Source organism: Vulpes vulpes, chromosome 5 (assembly GCF_048418805.1).
Source record: "Vulpes vulpes isolate BD-2025 chromosome 5, VulVul3, whole genome shotgun sequence".
Lineage (NCBI taxonomy): Eukaryota > Metazoa > Chordata > Mammalia > Carnivora > Canidae > Vulpes > Vulpes vulpes.
Genome location: NC_132784.1, coordinates 45915328 through 45938372, shown reverse-complemented (window position 1 = coordinate 45938372; position 23045 = coordinate 45915328). Strand labels below are relative to the sequence as shown.

The following is a 23045-nucleotide window of genomic DNA, read 5'->3' as shown; positions in this document are numbered from 1 at the left end:
CCCTCCCCCACTCATATGCTCACTCTCTCTCTCTCTCTCTTTCTCTCTCAAATAAGTAAATAAAATCTTTAAAAAAATTTTTTCTTCCACTTTATAAGATTTTTAAAAGCAGGGAATGTTAATATGACTACACTTTGACACATGATAAATGCCTTCAACAAAATGTTTATTTTTGAATACTTTTAGCTTCACAGAAAAGTTGCAAAGATAATCCAGGAAATTCTGTGTACTCCTAACACATTTTCCCCAGTGCTAACATCTAATTATCAGTATACATTTGTTCAAACTGAGAGGACAGCATTGGAACACTGCTACTAACCAAACTCCATATTTCACTTGGATTTCACTAGCTTTTCCATTAATGTCAACATTTAAGTATTTTTTTAAATACTCAGCCGAAAGGGGAGGGCCTTAAATTTACAATGGTAGTTTATGAACTATTAAAATTATATTCTTGAGAAAATTCTTGCTAATCCATATATCACCTTTGTAAAGATTTTTCTTGACCCAGTGAGGTATGTGAAATATAAGTGACAATGATAATACAGCGACCAAGTAGTTCAAAAATTGTATAGCATTCAATTGAATAACATAGTACTTCTGAAATGTAAATAAAAGTCACTTGAAGACAAGATGTTAAGTGGTAAACTCTACCTCTAACTATATATAGGTATGATAAAATCGCTAAAATGCATTGTTTCAAGGTTTATTCACTAACATTCAAATGTGAAAAAAGATGCAAGCCACAAACTGGTTTTTATTATAATTGCGTTTTCCCATCTTTTGGTGCACTTTTTACACCATAAGATGGTCTTGTTCGATGACAGAGAAATGTGATTTAGGGGGAGCAGAATCTCCCATAAAAGAGAATGCTAGCAGTTTTGTTGTGCCTGATGAAGAAGAGGAATGGATGGTTTGCATTAAATTCAATGAGGGGGAGTCTGCTGCGAATACTCACCTCACTCCCACTGCCAGCTGCAGCCTCTGTACCTTGTTCATTTATTTCTATAAAAGACTTATGGAAAACATTGGACAGAAATAAGTTTCCCTCCGTTGACATTCCTGAGAAGTCAGCCGTGCCCTGGTTAAAGGCATCACTCATCCCCATACTCCTCAGGGATGACTTGAGATCATAAGTCTCTTCCAGCCTGAACTTGGGGAGATGCAGCTCCACTTCATACAACTCCATCATGTCTGCGCTGGTCCACTCACTCAGCTTCTCGTAGGTGATGGCCCTTTCTAGCTGCAGATGCACAATGAGGAGGAGAGAGTCAGTGAGAAATATTGGTTGAGTGAGTCCTCAAGGGATTACACAGAGGAATTACCATCACTCCTATTATCCAGGGTAACAAAGCACACACATTTGGAAATTCTTTGTGTCATGAGATTCTTCACACTGTTGACCTACAGAATCTTCGTTTTGCAACACAGTCATTCCCAGGACATGGGAGAATTTGACCTTGATTCAAAATGGCAGTACTTCTGTGCCATCAACTACACACAGAAATGCATCAATGTAAATGTGCATTTAGGTGCTATCTACACTAAAGTATAAACTTTAGAATAAATTATGTGCCAGGGAACAAAAATACATTTGTTATATTAACATGGGAGATGATTCTCTGAAAACAAAATTGGAGATAAAATAAAATGTCTGTATAATCACAATATGAAATTAGTAACCATAAACTATGACAAAAAAAAAAAAGCGAAGGAAAAGTAAAAAAAGGAAAATCTCCAAATCTGAATAGTAATGTCTATTTTCAGTCTAGTTTTTGACAGTGTTTTTTCCTATTACATTTAGAAATTTTAAGATAATATATATGAGGTATACATCCATATGCATAAGTATATATAAGAAAAAATATGCTTGATTTTTTTGAGTCACATGTTTGTTTCAAGACACATGCTTTTGCTACTTTGAGAGTTTTCTACACCCGAATATTGCGGTCAGTGACATACTTGTAGATGATATACATAGTAATCTGACAACATATTTAGCTTCCTGCATTCTTAGGAAGAAAGGCTTATCTTATAAGGGTGTGACTCTCATGGTTTAGTGTCCACACTTGGTCTTATTTTTACCAATCTTTCTAGATTTTATGATACAATTTGGAAACTTCTTTTACATTCCAGCAGGGCTGTGGACACTTAGAAGTATAAAGAAAGTGATGTACATGAAAAGTTATACATGGTGCAATGAAAGCCAGGCTGCCTATTGCATGAGAAACTAATGTTCAATTTAAATATACTGATTGCTCAGACACATGGTCTGACCAAAGTTATATCAGACTTCATAGAAATTTGGCTGATAAATAACTTAAATAATACTGGAAGGTAGTACTAATACACACTGTTTCTCCTGAGGACTTAAACAAGACTCTGACTTCCAAAACTTGAAAAAAAATCCATTTTAATTAAATAGAGTCTTGTTTAAAAAATATATATCTAAAACTAGATTAACGCAAATGATTAAAAAATTAACCTCCAATTAGAGAGGCCCTGGCAGAGGGAGAAGAAAGACCTAGAGTGAGGTCAGCTCTGTGGCTGACAGAGAATATACGTATTTGTTGCTCGTGTGGCTGTTTGTTTAGCTACACAGGGCTAGAGCCTATAGATTACTTAACCTTTCTGAGGAACAGTAATACCAACTTAAAGAGTTTTATAAAGCTTAAATGCCACTGTGAAAGTAAATTCCCTAGGGAGCAAGGTACATTGGTTGTCTTCCTCTACAGGAATCAAAGAACAGACAGGGAGACCAGGTCTTATATTTCTACCCAGAGGGGTAAATACCAGAACTTTCCCAGGAGACAGACTGTACCTGATCCAGCCCATCAACATCTTCTGGCAACAATACAAGCAGGCTGAGGTCATGACTGTCATAGTAGAGTTGAAGGCCTATGGCTTGTGGCTTTTCAATGTGAAAAATGTGGAGCTTTTCTTTCATGGACATCATTAGCACTGGTTTGCTTGTACTCTACAGAAAGTAAGTAGCAAAGTCACTGAGGAAGTGTTTCAGCAAATCCTTAATTTTGTTTTATCATCATTAGTTCCCAGTACTCTGGGACACTGGCAAAATTGGTGATTCTCAACAAACTGCTGAATAAAGTTATTTAGACCTTACTTTCTGGAAACAGAAAATTTGAATTTCAAATTGGCAAGACTTTATCTACCAATCGATAACATTATCAATAAGTGATGTGGAAGTCTCTATTTATAATGCTATTGTGGCAACCCCTGTAAATTATAGCAAGCTGGATCCTACCGAACACTTTAAAAAGTATCTAACCTTATGCAAACTATATAAATGTCGATGATTCGAAAACTGAATAAGGGGTATTTCACCTGTTAACATCTGAGAAAGTATTTTGGTGTCATAAACACTGAAATTTATTAAGAGAACAAAAAGACAATAGGCCAGGAAGAAATGTTTGCAAAACACATATCTGATTAAGGACTGGTATCAAAATATATAAAGAGCTTTTAAAAACTCAATGATAATAAAAGAACCCAATTTTATAAATAGGCCAAAGATAAGAACAGATACCTCACCGAAGGAACACATACAGCCTATGAAAAGATGCTCTATCATATGTCATTAGGGAATTGCAAATTAGAACAATGAGATACTACTACAGACCTTCTAGAAAGGCCAAAGTCCAAAACACTGACCATACCAATCACTTGCAAGGATGTGGAGCGACAGGCATTGTCATTCCCCATCAATGGGAAGGCAAAGTGGAAGCCACTTCCGGGAGACAGTTTGGCAGGTTCTTACAAAGCTAAACATAGCATTGCCATGGGATCCAGCAAATGTGCTTCTGAGTATTTACCAAAAGGAGTTAAAAACATATGTCCACACAAAACCTTGCACCCAGATATTTATAGCAGCTTTTTTCATAATTGCCAAATATTGGAAGCAACCAAGATGTCCTTCAGTAGGGTGACTGGCTAAACAAACTGCAATACATCCACACAATGGAATATTATTCGACAGGAGAGTGGATGATCTAGAAAACCATGGCATGACAGGGAGAAAGCTTCAAATACATATCTCTTCGTGGAAGAAGCCAGTCTGGAAAGGCTACATACTATACAATTCCACCTATATGACATACCAGAAAAAAAAACAAAACAAGAGACAGTGAAGAGATCAAAGAGACCAAAAGGTTGCCAGATGTTTAGAAGGAGGGATGAACAGAGGGAGTACAGGGTATTTTTTACAGCAGTTAAACTATTCTGTATGCTACCTGGCGTAATGGCGGATACATGACATTATGTGTTAGTCAAAACCCATCGAACTATACAAGACCTAAAGTGAACCCTAACATAAACTGTGGACTTCAGTTAATAAAAATGTGTCCATATTGGCTCATTAACTGTAACTAAGGCAAAAGGTTAATAAGGGAAATTATGTGAGGGGAGTTTATAGGAATTCTACTTTCCTCTCAATTTTGCTGCAAACCTAAAAATGCTCTTTACAAATGTCTATTTTTAGTAAAGCCCATGCTCAAACAAAAACAAAACCGTGCAATTCAGATGCTGTAGACATACTGTTTTGTCTATTCTATGTGGAGCTGTTGATCACCAAGTCCCAACCTTCTGCTAATGTAGTGGTCATATGACTAGACCTGTCCATTCAGAATACCTCATGACACAGTGATTTTTCAGGGATGAGCACATGAACGGCACAAAACAGAGACCTCCTTGGGAGCATTCTATCAGAGTCAGCAGCAAAGGCTTTATCTACCAGAGTTGTGAAGCTCGAAGGCTCACGACGAGGCAACCATATTCCTGGTCATACAGAGAAATCATATTTTCAGGATTAGAGCATGAAGGCAACTACCAGAGGGACTGGTGACGGTGGGAGTAGAGGTAGAGAGAGATAGAGAAGTGAGATTATGATTTGAGACTCCCTGGATGTCTTGGTTCATCTTAGTTAGGTGACTAATGCTAATATAATTCCCATTTTCCTGGAGCTGGTGTGCAATGCTATTGTATCACTTGCAACTGAAAATTCCTCGTGGATACACTAAGCCTGGCAACTATCCAGCTCATTTCTGGTTAGCCTATCCCATTGTATGTTTGGTCCGTTCCTATCTTTAGCCCACTGATTGTCTGAGGGCCGCCCATGGCACGCATCCCCAGGATTACCCTGATAGGTCTTTGGCAGCACTGTTTATGTGAGAAGACTGCACCCCACCCCCCAACGACTAAATAGCTTTAACCAATGATGGCTAATCAATTCCTTTCCTAGGAATTTAAAATGAGATCAGACTGGTCTCTAAAACAGAGGCAGCATTGTGAGTAGCTGTGTTCTGTCCTTGCGAAAGGGAAAGAAGAGAAAGTTAGACTTCAGCCTGAGGGAAGAATAAGATGGGAGAAGCAGAGCTGAAAAGATAGAGACTGAATCTTGACCACATCCGACTCCTTGTTTCCACTCAAGTTCTAAGGCCCAGCCACATTCCAGTCCTGGGATTCTCTGCAATCTATCTGTCACCTCTTATTAGTCTCCCTTCTTGCTGTCATCGGTATGTTCCTATCACACAAACAAGCGGGTTGTGTCCTAACATAAAGAGGAAACTTAATGAAAGAGATGAGATTTTTTTCATTTGTATTTCTTTTACTTTTGGAAGGGTAAGAGTTTTGTAGAAGAGAGTATTGGTCTAGTAGAGCAAAAACAGAACTAATAGTGAAGATTTGAGGTTAGAGTTCTGGTAGATGTCTAACTTAGGCATGGCTCCAGTCACTTTACCACCTGAAACAAATAAAATAACCACCTTATCTACTCTGTCATAGTCGTAACAAGGACTAAGTGATAAAATATGTGAATAGCCTATTTTCAGAGAAGAAAAAACAATGGAAGAGGAATTCCCAGGTGGGATGGACCTGGCTTTTAGCTCAGCCATCCCTGGCCTGGTAAGAGCCAGACTTCACAGGAACATATACTCAGCCAGAAGAGTGAATTTCAAACAGAATCTCCTTTATGAAGCCATGTAAAAAGCCATGATGACTATTAAAAAGTTTCTACCTTGTTTATTCTGAAAGGCTTTTCTGTGGTGTCTTGGACTGAGAACTGATGTTCCCAGATTCCTTTAAAGTAAAGAGCGTTCACCAGGACCATTCTGGTTGCAGAATCCACAGCATCATCAGGTAGGAGATTTGGGATTTTTCCTACGAGAACAAAAGGACAGATTGCAAATGGTATAGTTACATCCTAGCAATATGCCACACTTGCAAAAATGATAATTATGAAATACTGCTAAGTGATAATATCTTATATCCACCAATGAGCCACACCAGGAAGTTAGCATTAATAGAATATTACTAACAGGTCCTGTTTAAATTTCATCTACTGTTCCAAACAGTCCTCTTTCAGGACCAGAAGTCAATCCAAGATCTCAAGTTGTATTTAAGTGTCATTCCATCTTTGTGCCTTTGGTTTTTTTTTTTTTTTTTTTTTTTTTTTTTTTTTTTTTTATTGGAGTTCAATTTGCCAACATATAGCATAACACCCAGTGCTCATAGTGCTCATCCCGCCAAGCGCCCCCCTCATTGCCCATCTTTGTGCCTTTGAATCTGGGACAGTGCTTCATTCCTCCTTTGTCTTTCACGACTATGACACTTTTGAAAAAGTTTGGTAGCATGCCCTTCAATTCTCAGTTCAGATTTGTCTGATGTTTCTCCTCAGTTGTATCTGCCCCCCCCCCCACCCCGCCACACACACACCAGAAAGATAAGTTAGGCCCTAACTACCAGCTCCTATGAATGTGAATTTATTTGGAAATAAGATCTGCAGATCTAATCAAGTTAAGATGAGATCGTACTGGATTAGGGTAGCTGTAATCCAATAACTGATGTCTTCACAAGAGGAGGAAAATTTGGACATAGGCACACAGAGAGAACAAGACTCTGAAAACACAGACATAGGACAGAAGTAAAGAAGATTATATGTTGACTGAGGCAGAGATTGAAGTGTCCATAAACGAAGGAATGTCAAGGATTGCCAGCAACCACCTGAAGCTAGGAGGGAGGCATGCAACAGTGCCTGTCCTAGAGCATTTAAAGGAAGTATGACCCTGCTAATACCTTGGTTTCAGATTTGCAGCCTCCGGAACTGTGGGAAAATACATTTCTATTGTTTGAAACCATCCAGTTTGTGGTAATTTGTCATGACAGCCCTAAGCAACCAACACAACCACAGGAGCAATGTTGTGCTTCTCAATGAATCATACCAGGAAATATATTATGTTCCTGTTTCCCATTATGGGTGGTGTTAACTTTGATGATTTGAATCCCACAGGTTTCTCACTGTAAAATTACAACTTTTACCCTTTATAATTCCTAAGTATCATTTGGGGAGCTACTTTGTGACCACATAAATTTCCCATTTCTCATCAAATTTTTGCCCATCAATTTTCGCATTCATGGCTAATCTTGCCTGAAACAATTATGACTGTGGTGTTTGCCCAATGGTGATTTTTCAGTTTCCACTATTTTTCTACGTTTATTAATTAGAATTCTACTATGAGGAAGAACTTTTTCATATCTTCCTTTTATTTAGGTATTCAATAATTTATATCAATATAGACTCATGGATATTTGCTTTATTCTATGGGTTATGATGTATTATTATCATTGCCTATTTTGTTGCTCAAATCATCCCCAATTTGGTTATTGGAAACCTCCTTGAGGTGGCTCCCATGCCCTTTTGACACGTTCCCAAGTATTTTGAGCACTTCCCTACATTCTGGTACCACAATGTGTCCTAAGGTTTATCTGGTGCTTTCCATATCCCAGACCTAGAATTGGCATTTCTTCCAGAAGCCCTGGTTACTTTTTTGAAGAATGGCTTTTTAGAAATCAAGATGTGGATATTAGCTATGCGCGATATTACTAGAGTGTCATTGCTCAGCAGAGAAAGCTAGGAAATACATATATATTATACACACATCTGTCAATAGTTCTATATCAAATTCTCTTTCTACTTATATATTAAAGATGAGGAAGTCATATTGCGATCTCCTATTTCAATCCAGCACCACGGAGTTCATGCTCACCTTTGCTTTTCCTTATTTGCAATTCCTTTCTTTGTCAGTGAGAAACCTGGACCTTATTATTTCCAATATATTTATTTATCTACTCTATCCTAGAATATACATAAGGTAGTTTCAGACTGGCTAACCCATTCTCCTATGAAAAACAAATTTGATAACTAGGTTACAAGATTTGTGTACAGTTCTCTTTTTAAAGCCTTAGAGTACAAGGTCAAAATATTATTTTTTCTAGAACAAATATTTGTTCAAAAGAATAATTCTGCAACAGGAATGTCAGCCAAGAAAACATGCTATTGAAAGAGAACTTTGAATTTTGAAGAGAAAATACAGATGGGGTAGGCTGATAGGTGAAACCCTGCACACTTGTGTGTGCACACACACTCCCCAATACCAGAGGGCTACTGAGCAAGTCCAAGTGTTATCCGGGAATTGGAAGCTGACAAATCAAGAGCAATGGAGCTTCTTGGGAAAAGGGGAGTGTCAATGGGATTGAAGTAATTATTCCATTTACAGCAATTATTCTTCCTTGACTGTGATTTAGAATCACCTAAGGATTTAGAAATACTGATGCCAGAGCCTCACTCCCAGAGATCTGAATTAATTCATCTGGGGTTGGGCTTAAGAATTAGTAAACTTAGTTTCACGAACAGCAAGGACTGAGCGCCACTGGTTTGGAGCCACTTGATCTATTGGCCTTTTATACCTCTCTCTGCATGCCAGCAATGGGTAGCAAACCTATTAGCTTGCAGGTTAGTGCAGTGAGCAAGGATACCCATGTCACAGTGGGTTTAGGATATAATGGGGTAGCTGAACTGCATTTTTTAAGAAAAAGGATTAGATATAACATGTGTAATGAAACTTTTGGAAATAATGAAAAACAACTAAACTTAAGTCTATTTAACCTCTCTATTTCCCTTTATTTCTACAAATGAAAAGTAGGTAGGGAAAACCATAATACATAAGTGAAATATAATAAAACAACAATTAAATGAAATCCAGAGCTCCAGCTTTCCATTTTTAGTAATTTGCTGGTAAACTGGGTTCAGGTAGGGGTGGGAGAGAAGGAGATTCTTGATTGATAGCCCACTTCTGTGGTGTAAATATTCCCACCATATTGATTTTAAGCTTCCAGCATGAAGTCTCTGAAAGGGGGATTGGACAGAGATGTGCACATGCAGTAAATGGGCTCCCTTCTACGTCAGCACACACCCTGCCTGCATAGTCCTCACAGGTGCACATCAGAAGCACTGGAGTGGCTTTTTTTTTTTTTTTTTAAGTTCTGGCGGCAGCACTTTTAGAGATTCCAGTCGATTTGAGGCATGACTTGGCTATGTCTATTCAAAACAAAACAAAACAAAACAACACCTCCCTCATCTACGAAACAAACATTTTGATTTTAACAATTAAATTTTAATTTTATTTTATTTCTTTTGAGATTTTATTTATTTGAGAGAGAGAGAGAGAGAGCATGAGGGGGGGAGGGGGGTGGGAAGGTGGGGGATAGGATGGTGGGCAGAAGGAGTGGGAGAAGCAGGCTCCCAGCTGAGCAGGGAGCCCAATGCAGGGCTCTATTCCAGGACCCTGAGATCATGCCCTGAGCCAAAGGCAAATGCTTAACTGACCAACCCACCCAGGCATCTCTGAATGTGATTTAAATGCTGATGTCAAAACTTTCTGAAACATTTTAGTGTTGTTTTTGGATCTTATTAATGACAGTATATTAAACTTAATTTAAAATTTGATGATTCAACATGGGGAGGCCGTCTACATTATTTTTTTAACTTTATTTTTGCATGGAAGTTTACTTTTTTAAAAGTTCTGTGTAATTTTTAATTACTCTATCATGTGATAGAGTTGTAGATGCAAATAGAGAACATCTCGAGGACTAAGTTTTGCACAGACTTATCTCAAGTTGGTTGCAATCCAAATGATGTTAGTTGTATTGTATTGTTCTCTGGGTTCATATGTTTTCAAAGAAACCAACCTTTTGAACCTAGGCTGTATTAGGACATGTAAAATATAATTATTTTACAAAGAATGTACAAAGTGTAGTTAAATACAACTTTAAAGTAACAGAAAAATTGGACTATGATTTCCTTACTCTTTAGAGCTAAAGTGCCACCTACTGGCTCACTTATTGCACACACCCTTGGTAGTTTGAGGTCACGAGGACAGTCTTTGAAGATATTCACATTAAATTCTGCTGAGCATAGTTATTAATGTGACACGAGAGTGCCCATTGTGTGCCAAGCACACAATAGATTTTGAGATTACAAACATGTAGATAATAACCTTCCCCAATATCCACTTTTAAGTAGCTTCTACCTGTAAAGAAAACAAACCAGAAAAAAATGTGCAACATATGCCTGACACTATCATTGAGACTTTGACTCTAAATGCCATGTATATCCCAGTAGTGCATATGGCTACTTGAAAGCAGGCCTATTTCAAAGCTTACAGAAAGAAGCTTCTTTCAGGTGATTCAGATGGAATGTAGTCATGCCAAAGAGTTTCTTAGCAACTTTTTCTTAAGGATGTGCAGGACTCTGCCCTGACAAAGTCAAAGTTCCTGAGTAGCTGGTTAATTCCTTACTTTACTTGGTATTGAATAGCCCTCAAACAACTGATATTTGTGTTTAATGTGTAAAGACAGAATAGAGAAGGATTACAGCTTTCTTCCTCTTTGGAAGATTCCACTTCTAAGACAGAGCCGGCAGGGCCAGCTGGAGCAATGAAGTCATGAGATGTGGGAAATAGGGGCTTCATAGAAGATCCTGTGAAAAATCTAACATGCCCTGGGTTAGCTAATTTTGGAGGAACTCTCATTTTACGAGTAGTATGACAACAGAGGATTTTTCAAAGTGTATCTACCCTATATCTTGACCATAGAGTAGCTGTAATCTGAAGTCTATTCTTTCCTCCATAATTTCAGATTATTAATTCAGCTCTTCCTCAAAAGCAAAACTTCTTTTGTGCTGTCAAGTATGGTGGCCACTAGACACACATGGCTACTTAAACATAAATTAATTAAAAAGAGCTCAAGTTAAAAATTCCATTCCTCAGTCACATTAGCCACATTTAAACTCATCCATAGGCACATGTGGATAATATAGGTGACCATAGCACACTGGGCACGGCAGACTTATGGCACATTTCTATCATTGCAGGAAGATCTCCTGGGCAGCTGTGTGATCTAGATAGATGGATCTGGTCATGTTCCTTGAGGGCCAGTCTGTTCTGGGGCAGCATGGCAAGGACCCTAAGAACTGAGCTTACAGCAGCAGACAATGGCTCTCCTCTAGGCTCTAAAAAGCTTTGCTTGGTGCATAAATCTTTTCAGAGCCTAGAGGAGGGCCATTGTCTGGTGCTGCATAAGCTCAGCTTCTTCGAAGACAGTAGATCAACTGCTCTTAGCCTTTCTTTCTGTAGGGATCCCCTTCTCTTCCAGTCAACACAACAGTCACTGAGCTAGGAATTTGAGACCTCAGATATAGTTTACTCTCAGACCATTCTTGCAGCCACTTCTGCAATGTTGAATTTGTGTTGTATGTGACAACATACGTTTGCCTGTACAATCCCATTTGGTCTTCCTGCCAATGGAAACAGTACAAGCACTCAGCAAATCCTAGCTGATCTATAATTCTAAAAACAAGCTTGCTTTTGAATGAATCTAAATCAGGTGTAAGTTAAGTAAAACAGTCACTCTTGCCTCACATGTGGCTTTTGAGTCACTAGTTCAATGAAAAAAGAACTGAGAATTCAGGGCTGCCAAGTTCCTCAGTGCATTTCGATAAACATTAACATTCTGAACAACTACAATTAGCAGGCCTGCTGTGTGTTAGTGACTTAAAACTGAAAATCCCATCAGGCAACATCATTGCACTTGAGCCCTTGAGTCTAGTAGGGGAGGCTGCAGCAGCTAACCTCACTAGCAGGGTGATGCATGTCAAAGTAAATTTTCACACCGAGTGCTATGTGAGCAAAAAGGAAGGCAGAAATAAACTATTGGAAGTTCATTAAGATAAAAAGCTTTTGCACAGCGAAGGAAATAATCAACAAAACTAAGAGGCAGCGTATGGAATGGAGGAGAAGATATTTGTAAATGACATATCTGATAAAGGGTTAGTATGCAAAATAAGTTTTAAAAACTTAGAAAACTTAACATCCCCAAAATGAATAATCCGGTTAAGAAATAGGCAGAATAGGCAGAAGAATAATCTGGTTAAGAAATTCATGGCAGAAATAGGCCATGAATACACGTTTTTCCAAAGAAGACATACAAATGGCCAAAAGACACATGAAAAGATGTTCAACATCACTTGGCATCTGGAGGAAAATGCAAATCAAAACTACAATGAGATATTGCCTCATACCTGTCAGAATGGCTAAAATCAACAACACAAGAAACAACAGGGTGTTGGTGAGGATGTAGAGAAAGAGAAACCCTCTTACACTGTTGGTGGGAAGGCAAACTGGTGCAGTCACTTTGGAAAACAGTATGGAGGTTTCTTAAAAAGTTAAAAATAAAACTACCCTATGACCCAGCAATTACACTATGAGGTATTTACACAAAGATACAAAAACATTAATTCAAAGGGATACATGGATCCCTATGTTTATAGCAGCATTATCAACAATAGCCAAGTTTGGAAACAGCCCAAGTGTCCATCAACTGATAAAGAGATAAAGAAGATTATATATACTCAATGGAATATTGCTTAGTCATAAAAAAGAATGAAATCTTGCCATTTGTAATGATACGGATGGAACTAGAGGATGTTATGCTAAGTGAAATAAGTCAGAGAAAAATGATTTCTTTATACCAGATGATTTCACTCATATGTGGAATTTAAGAACAAAACAAATGATCATAGGGGAAAAAAAGAGAGAGCAAACCAAGAAACAGACTGTTAACTACAGAGAAAAAAACAAACGGATGGTTACCAGGGGGGAGGTGGGTGGGTGGGTGGGGGATGGGTAAAATAGGTGATGGGAATTAAGGAGGGCACTTGTGATGAGTACCAGGTGTCCTATAGAAGTACTGAATCACTAAATTTTATACCTGAAACTAATATTGCACTACATGTTAACTAAGTAGAATTTAAAGAAAAAATAAAAGCATTAAAATTAAAATTAAAAAATTAGGGATGCCTGGGTGGCTCAGTAGTTGAGCGAATGCCTTCGGCTCAGGGCGTGATCCTAAGATCTGGGATCGAGTCCCACATCGGGCTCCTTGCAGGAAGCTGGCTTCTCCCTCTGCTTGTGTGTCTGCCTCTCTCTCTGTGTGTGTGTCTCTCATGAACAAATAAATCAAATCTTTTTCAAAAATTAAAGACGTTTATGTTGGCAAATCAAACTTCAAAAAGAAAATAAATTTAAAAAAATTAAAGAAATAGAACACTCACCTTTTAGGTTAGCACGTGGCTACCCAGTTAAAAACTACATCTTATTGATCTTTATGACAGCAAGTCTGGGTGACCAGCTATATCCTGGTTTGCCTGGGCCTGAGAGGCCTTTCGGTGCTAAATCCAGGAAAGTCTCAGGCAAATCAGAACAGGAACATAAAGCCATGTAACTGAGTTTGGGATATGAGTGCAACTGATGTGTGAAACTTTCAGGTCATCTCCTTAAACAGCAAAGAAATTTTCCTTTCCCCATTTCCTGGTGGCTGTTAAATGACAAAAGCAAGAATCATCTTAGATTTAAATATGAAAGCCAGGTTTTGAGGGTGGCGCAGCTGACGCTCCAGTCTGGGTCTCCAGATCACCTCAGGAAACAGAATACTTATCTATCTGCCTTTTGACTATTAGGTGAAAGAATAATAAGCTTCTAGTTATCATTAAGCCACTGTATTCCAGGTCTCTCAGCTGCAGCAGCTTAGCCCACTACTCTAATATGACCTAATTTTGAAAATTACTTCAGATTACATCTAATGCCACAATTTTGTTGTTAATTACTAGCTATTTTTCCTTAGAAAACACAAATGTAGCAGTATGTCAACTTTCCCCCTTGCATTTTCCTGCTTTTTGTCCCTGGGCTCCTCTTTGGAATTATTGGGATATGATAATTTTCTTGTCCACTTAGTAAAGTGGGTATCTTGACATGTATGTTTTAGATACGGCCGATTGGGAAAGCTGTGGATCTGAAAATCATGGGCATGGATAGAAAGAAATATTCTGAATATTTAAAATGTGTCCATAGTTCTAGTTAAGAAATATACATACTTCCACACAATGCAAGTTCAAAAAAATACAACAATGCTCAGCAAAGACCCTCTGCCGGAGGGTGAAAGCTTACCCTCCGTCTGGCTTTCAACCCAAGAATTGATCTCCTTTCGAATTTGTCCAGAAGCTCCCACAAAGTTAACAGACTGTGGTTCTGCACCAAAGTATTCTTTCATGTCTTCTAAGTATTTCTGGAAGATAGAGGTAAAAATCTCCTTTTGTAGAGTTTGTCTGAAACTGGGAAATCCAGCCTATCAAAGGACAGTTGCAAACCCTCATCCTGTTGTCCCCTTCTGTCTTTCCATACTCTGTTTTTGGTCAAAAACTAAGGGCTCCCCTCTTTAAAGTTAGCTGGACACTGACTAGCCATGTAGAAGTCCAGGTGTGGAGGAAGGCCTGCCTCCCATAGTTCTGGGGGCTTCTATACCCTCGCCTATTTTTTTTTAAGTAGGCTCTACACCCAATGTGGAACCCAACGAAGGGCTTGAAGTCACAACCCTGAGACCATGACTCAGATGCTTAACCAACTGAGCCATCAAGGTGCCCCAACCCTTTCCTATTTTTATTCATGCCTGTGGAATGGGGCTGGAATGAAAATGAAGAGAACTCTAGGAATCTCAGGACTGACTCCAGTGACTAAGACATATTAGCAGTTGCACTTGGCTTTCTGCAGCAGAGCAGGAACCAACGTGAAGCCTGTAGTTCTGGCAGCTGCCTGCTATGGACTCTAGTGCCCAAGAACCTGTGGAGGTCCCCTGTGGAAAACTGTAGATTGCTAAGCATGGCCAAAGGTTCAGAAGCCTGTCTGAGGGAAGAAAGCTGACGTCATCCTCGCAACCCTTTGATGTCCAGCCTGGTGGCAATCATCATAAGCAGGCTGTAGGGTTGTTGCTATGAGGGCACTGCCATGAGAGCATAATTTATTTCTCAGGACTGCTGTCCTTCGTACTCCTTCAGTTTATTACTCTATGGAGGAATTGTGTGCAATAAAAAGTGTGAGTTAATTTAGCCTCCAGGCAGCAGTTTGAAGATTAGGAAGTCTAAATTCTGTAGAAATTATCACCTAGTAAGAAAGGAAAGCTTAGAGATTCACAAGGCATCATTCCCTGTCTCAACTCAGCGGTTCTGATCAACCTCTCCAAGCACATCCAGAGCTTGTGAACATTTTAAAAGACGTATCATTTTGTATTTATGCATCCTTCTCATCTCTAAGTACCCACCCCACTCAAATACCTCCTACTTCTGGACCAAACTCGAATGCACGAGACTACCAGTAACAGAAATGTCTTTAAGGCCTTGTCTGGATGCTCTTCTGTCTTTAGTAATAACAAAGCCCAAGTCCTTAACTCCCCAGAATTCACTGGCTATGGGCAGGGACAGTACTGCTTGTTATCACAAAAAAGCTTTATCTTTTCTATTGCTCTCCCTCTACCCTATGCAATTTCCTTGCTCTTTGCTCACTGGGCCAAAGGATGTGACGGACTAACTTGAAAGAAGTCAATGCTTGGCCTGGTTCAGGGTTGACCACTCTGAGGAGCCCTTGAATCTGAATTGAGGACAAAAGCATGGTCTGCATTGTGGGGTCTCAACCATCTGAGAAGGGGAGAAGTTGATTTTATTCCATGTTAAGAGTCTTTCGTAAAGTCTCTAAAGTTATGCTGTGACATGACTTGTCTGATCTCAAAGTCAGCTTTGCACTTGAGGACTTGAGTCTCTTGCCTCACTCCTAGGACCAGCACCACCTTCTGCTCCTGCAGATTGACCCTACTAAGTTACTTGGCATCTTTTGCTCCATTTCCTGTGAAACACATGCTAACCTACACAACCCACATTTCTATGCATGTTCATCTGCTGAGGTGCACCCCTTCATTCTGAGCATAATGATCTGCTCACTAGATCTGGTTTGAGACCCATTATTGGTTTCCTCTACAACTAGACACATATTGGTGGTCTATAGGATTGTTTACCAGTAAAGCCGACCACGTCCATTAACATTATCCTGGGATCAGTAGAGAAATGTACAGAGTTTCCTGATTGGTCTCACATGGCTCTTTCTTTCCCACCAGCTTAAAACAACATATTTGCACTTACAGTGTGAAATGGGTAAGTTTTCTCTCCATATAGCCTGTTGGCTGTTTTAAGGATGTAAGATGTGCTGGGATTGTTGATTTCTGAGATAAGAGTCTGGAAGTGAGAATGTATTTCTTCAACCTTGCCCAAACTGAATTCCTTTAAAAGAAAAGGCATTAGTCAAATAGTCAAATTAAAACATTGAACAAGAACTATGTATATATGAATACCCTATACCTAAATGATTTGGTGTACTGCAAACAAAAGCTGAAATCAATTTATGGTGGACAAAAAAGGTTTTCTTCAGTGTTAGCAGGGCAAGACTTTAAATGTTGCTGGGGCATCGTTTTCTTCACATTTAGTTTGAAAAAGCAAGAACAGATTAGAAGGTGGGGAAGTTTTGAAGGGGAAGAAAAGATGGAGAGAGAGAAAGGGAATGAATACAACACCCCTTCCAAAAAAGTGTACAAATTTTTGTATTTTTGAAAATGTTCCATAATTTTATGATATTTTTCTAAGAAAAGTTCCCTATCAAAAGTTGCTTAAAATAGCCACTAAAATACATGTGCTGCAAGTGTTTTCTGCTTAATTATCAAATGTATATTAAAAATAAGACATACCATCTTTCTTTTCTTTTCACTTTCAGGACAAGATTTGAGGTCCTTGTCTCTGCTAAAGTGAAGCACCTGTCATTTCAATAAAAAGGCAATAAGTGAACATGCTTTGTGAATACATAATTATATGAAATACTTATCAGCAAATACAAGGCAGTCATACCCATCACTACAGAACGTATAATTAATTAACTAGGGGGTCTCTTATTTCACTTAAATGATGTGTTAACTGAATGGATGGAGTAAGTCAACAACAGCTTTTAAATAAATTTTTTAAACTCCTGTTTAAATAGCTGGTGTCTGGGATCCCTGGGTGGCGCAGCGGTTTGGCACCTGCCTTTGGCCCAGGGCGCGATCCTGGAGACCCGGGATCGAATCCCACATCAGGCTCCCGGTGCATGGAGCCTGCTTCTCCCTCTGCCTGTGTCTCTGCCTCTCTCTCTCTCTCTGTGACTATCATAAATAAAAAAAAAAAAAAAAAATTAAAAAAATAAATAAATAAATAAATAGCTGGTGTCTTTATTCTTATTCTCTTTATAGGACATTTAAGATGATGTTGGGAAGATCCTTAGAGGTAAAAATCTCTTGTATTCCATGTTTTATTTTTTCTCTAAAGTTCTTTTGAAAACTAGGTGTCCAACTGAGAGATTCATTTAGACAATTTAAGCGTAAGCCACTGTTGCCCCAATTATCTAGAGAATTTGGGGATTTTAGTCATTTATTCTAGTTAAGTGTTTGTTCTCATTGTCTACCCCACTTGGCAATTATAGACACAGTCTCTGTGGTCACCCCAGCATTTCATTTGAAAGTTAACTAGAAGGATGTGGACATCCTTGCTTTCCCTGACTTGTACAACAGTAGAAAAATAAGGTGATTATTCCATCTCCCACAGCCTGGACCCAGCTCACAATAAGGAAAAAACTCTAGTTTACCAAAGGTTGTGCTGACACATAGTGATGGGGTGCTTGAGTGACTCAGTCTCAATTACAAACCGATGTTGTTGATATATAAATAGTATTTAAATAAAGCAAGGCCAAGAAACACACAGCAATATATTTATATGAAGTTGACCTAAACTGGAATCCATCTAAGATTGTCTATCTTAGTAATAAACAATTATTAACTAGTGGTGAACCAGGATTTGCTGTGAACCAGGATTTTGTTGTTGTTGTAAACTACGCAATATCTTGTGAACTAAAAGAGTAAGGATGACATCCTAGGCCCAAACTGACAAAATATATATTCTTCCTATTTCATTCAGAATTACTGGCTGTGCCTTTTTCTGTATTTGGCCCTGAGGGTGCCACCTTGAGTGGAAATTCTATCACTTGGCCTTTTGATTATTGCATGACTTAGGGCTGGATTTGCTCTTTTCTATTTCTGTTTTAAAAACTGACACATATATTTATGTTTGCGCACATGCACACATATACACGTGGCTTTTTTAATTATGTTTTTGCTATCCATGGCTATACTTGGGCGCACACGTGCACACACACACAATGCTTTGAAGATGCTTACAGCAAATCAATAATTACTTATACAATACTATTGTTTTGTTATTTTAATGCTCTCAATGGACTCTTTACATTCATTCAAACAACCAGGGATTGAGCACAGAAACAACCAAACAAAGCAGAAAAGGCTTGATTGGTTAGAAAATCACTTGATTTTTCTATTTGTGTCTCCAAGAAAATCCTTCTGAGATTGGAAAGATGATGACTAATTCTATTGTTTAAAGTATGCGCCATTCAAAAATGATACGGTATCACTCAAATGTATAATTTAAGAAACAAAACAAATAAACAAAGCAAAAAGAGACAAACAAAAAACCAGGCTCTTGACTACAGAGAACAGAGGGTTTGTAACCAACAGGAGGTGGGTGGGAGGGTGGGGGAAATAGATGAAGGAGATTAAGAGCTCACTTGTCATGATGAGCACTGAGTAATGTACAGAACTGTTGAGTCACTATACTGTACACCTACAACTAATATAACACTATAGGGTAGCTTCACTGGAATTAAAATTTAAAAATAAAGTATGAGCCATTTCTTCTTGAAATATATTAATAATCAAAATAAAATTGTTTTTGGTGTTGAATCAAACTTGATAACCTTATCATTTGATTGCTAGGGAACACGAGCTCTTACATGGTTTTTCAAGCAGCAATTTTCCAGGTGATTCTCTTTCCCAGACTTCTTTTTACATCCTAAAATAATATGTTTAAGAGTATCTTTTATTTTGAAGGAGATGGCTATAAAATGTAAGCTATTTGGACTTCAGGAAGCAAATGACGATGAAAATTAAAGAAACACTCTGTTTACAGGCCACAAAGAATGCTTGCCCTCTTCTGCTCACCTGGGCCATTTGGGCTGCAGTGGTACTTCCGGTGCCCAAATATACCATGGCCAATGAGGTCGAGATGCCCCAGGGAGAAAAGAAAATATTTTTGCCCTCAGCTGATTCAGCTAGCTTTTTGCTAAAGTCCAGGGCAAATTGGTTGATTGATTTTGCTAGAGAGTCCATTGGGAAAACCTAAGAAAAATAAAGCAGAGATGGAAAACTTGTTAATAATCCTTTCCATTTATTTTACTTTTATATTTTACTGTTGGCTGACACAGTTATCTTCTTCAATCGCTCCTTCTTGAAATGACAAAAATATATATCTAATTTGATTTTATATAGTATATTTAATGTATATACTTTCATCCATTTTATATGCATGCATTTCCATTTATTCTTACACAGGTACCTATTCATAACAACCAAATGGGCTGGAGGAAACTTTCATACCAACATTATTAATTTACATATTAGAAAACTGAAATCCAGAGAGTTTAAGAGAATTGCTCAAATTTTCGTGCTAAGGTGCAGAAGACAACAATTGGGGGCTGGTTAGTTGGCAGCTCCTTGTTGAGAAAAGCACAATAACAATGGCAATGGAAGCAGGTTTTCACACTGTCAGGCTTGAGCTGCTTTTCAATGCACAACTTGACTATTGACTTTACACAGTAGTTGAGAAATTGTTAGACATATTTTCAAGACACTTTATGTTTTTTCTCACTTATCAATCATTCATATTTTTATACTTTTGAACCTTATTTATTCATTCATGCCTTTAGATATGCTCTTCTCATTTCCGAGAATGCTCTGCTCCTCCTTTACTCTATTGGAATCCAATTCTGTTCAAGTTTCTCTTTTTTCTTTAGAAGCTTTTCCTGATCTCCGTGTGCATAGAAGTTAAGTCCCACAACATCATTTCTGCCCCTTGCTTGACATCTATCCCACTGGTACTTCTGTCTTCATATATTTATGTTTTTCCAACTCCAGCTAAGTTCCTTGAGAGTAAAATTGTCTATTTCTCCAACCACACCTCACTCAGGACTTTACACAAAATGTGTGCATATAAATTCTTGTTTATTATTTCTTTACAATGTTCATTATTTGGGCTTTAGCCGCCTTTTTTTATTCATTTAAACTTGAAACCATACAGTATAGTGGGAAATGCTCATAGAGAAGTAGGGAGATCAAGGCTCTTTGCCTTTACTCCCACTCACTTGAGTCCCTCTGAAACTGGTCTTCTTGAACAAAATATCTCAGTTTTTCTCATTTAAAAAAAAAATATGTTACCTAGAACTTCATCTTATACTGGCATTACCTGACCCTTAGAACTTTAGAAAGGCCAAGAGTTCTCTCTAGTCAAATAGTTGAATCAAGGGAGAGCCATATGTAAGCCAAGTTTTGATTTCATCATGAATTATATTAACAGTGATCCTGCTAAAATCCCTCCTAAACATAGGCTTATACCTAGTCAAAGAACTTTCCAGCCTCTAAATCCTGCTTCAGCCATAGTTCCTACCTATTATTAAAGATGATGATAATCCTAGGCTAGAATTACTTGACTAAAGAAGAAACAACTCTGGTTTTGTAGTAAATCTACACCCTTTCAAAATGTTCGAAACTTGCCAGTACATATTTTTTCTTAATAGATCCAGTGGCATCTTGGAAATAACCTCCTTAATCTCTTTTCAGCTATATTCATTCAACAATGTGTTGTTTATTGCCTATATATTAAGTTTTATCTCTTTAGAACTCATGAATCACATTCATATGGAAAATGCTTGGCTCCTCGAAACCATACTAACCATGAAGGGAGGAAAAAGTAAAATCTTAGGGCCTGAGATTTTTATCTTTCTAACCATAGGTAGAATATAATAAATTCCTGAAAACAATACTTTTATCTAATGAAAGAGCTCATTTCTTGTAGAAAGCTAATACCCAGTTATGTTCAGCTTCATTAATTCTCTTGTTAATATCATCATTAATATATGAGATATTGCCCAGAAAATAAAGGAACAATCCCTGTCGTTTTTTTCTTACAAAAAATATATAGACATGATAATCCATTAGTAAAAGTTAACCCAAGTGTGAAATGTGCTTTCTGAAGAATGCAGAATTTTAGGATGATTTTTTAAAAGATTTTATTTATTTATTCATGAGAGACAGAGAGGGAGAGAGAGAGAGAGAGGTAGAGGCACAGGCAGAGGGAGAAGCAGGCTCCATGTGGGGAGCCCCAGATGGGACTCAATCCTGGGTCTCCAGGATCATGCCCTGGGCTGAAGGCAGGTGTTAAACCGCTGAACCACCCAGGCTGCTGCCCTAGGATGAATTTTTATAAGAATTAATTAATCCATACAAGGGTTAGACAATGATTTTTTTTTCAGAGATTATAAACATTTAGATCAGAAACCTACTATGCCATTTTCAAAAAAAAGTTTTCTTTGCAGTTTTCAGGAGTTATAGATGTGTCAGCTTATATATATATATATATATATATATATATATATATATATATATATGTAATATATGCAAATATATGTATGTAAAGTATGTAAAATTTCAATCTCTCAAGGGCTTAGGGGAAAAGCTGGAGAATTATGAAAGTAATAAAAGGATTGTGTCGTTCATCAAAACGTCCCATCATACACATAATCCCAAAGAACCTTGGAGTCCCCTTTAGTCCAATTGCCTTGTTCTATCTACTAGGAAACTAAGGCCCAGAGAGCTTACACGTGCTGCCCAATGTGTACAGCCAGCTAAGAGTAAAGTTACTGCTGCAATCCCATTCTCTGGGCTCTGAATACGATTGTTTTTGTCATTGCATCTCATTGTCTTCAAGATTTTAATGGTAAAAGGGAAGGACTGGGTGAGGAAAGAAGGTGAACAAGAGGAAGAAGAAAGGAGGGAAAATGGTGAGGAGGAGGAGGAAGTGGGAAGGATACTCGCCCCTTTTTCCATAAAAGGATACCCAAGGTTCCTTGACTGCCCAACAAGACTACACTGCCCACTTTACGGAGCTGTGCCTTCCAGAGGATGACATCTCTCCTCAGCACTTCTACATTTACCCAAAGCCATTTTCTGAGGGAAGCAATAGTTTGGGGTCCTTAACATTGAGCACATAGTGGAAGGCTGGGGCTGAGGCTACTTGATGGAAGAGAAGAAAGCTACCAGCCCAGGGAATGGTGGCCAGTATGGGATGTGAAGTGGGGACAGAAGAGAACCAAACCATTAATTCTACTCATTAATGACTGGGACCAATTCATATTGCCAAGCCTGTTCTCCTGAAGGGTTAGAATGGGTTGGGCTCAATTATTCTAAGAATACTCTATTTCTCTTTGCCTATGTTGGCAGACACAGAGGTGGCCAATCTAAAAATGTGACAAGAGGAGATTTCCATTCACGGCCTCACAATTCCTGGTGAAACCATTTCTCTACCTCCTTTTAAATGAATGCTCTCTCTCTCTTTGCCCTCTTTCTCATACAAACTTGGAACCAGTCCAGGGTTAAATCCATCTGACTTGCATAGAATTCTCAGAAGGATAAAACTTTATCTATTATTTCTGTTTTCGGAGCCTTGATCATTTGTTACTCAGGTAGGCACTTCAGTATAAAAGGAAAACATAAACATTTTGAAACAAAGAAATGCGTACAATACCTTGTTTTCTTCTGCTGGAGCAGAATTGGCAAGTGGTTCGTTCAGTAAGCGATTGTGGCTGAGTTAAGTAACTTCTAACTGTAGA

At 38.3% G+C, this 23045-nt stretch overlaps 1 protein-coding gene across 1 annotated transcript; it reads right to left on the bottom strand.

Moving 5' to 3' along the window:
* Nucleotides 1-149: 149 nt before the first annotated feature.
* On the bottom strand, nt 150-23045 carry SERPINB10 (serpin family B member 10). The gene is made up of 8 exons (XM_025997578.2): nt 22961-23045; nt 19324-19500; nt 16972-17037; nt 16373-16510; nt 14355-14472; nt 6032-6174; nt 2822-2977; nt 150-1243 (listed from the first exon to the last, which is right to left on the bottom strand). Exons 2-8 carry the CDS (start codon nt 19489-19491, stop codon nt 839-841), a joined length of 1194 nt encoding a protein of 397 aa, XP_025853363.2. The 5' UTR covers nt 19492-19500; nt 22961-23045; the 3' UTR covers nt 150-838.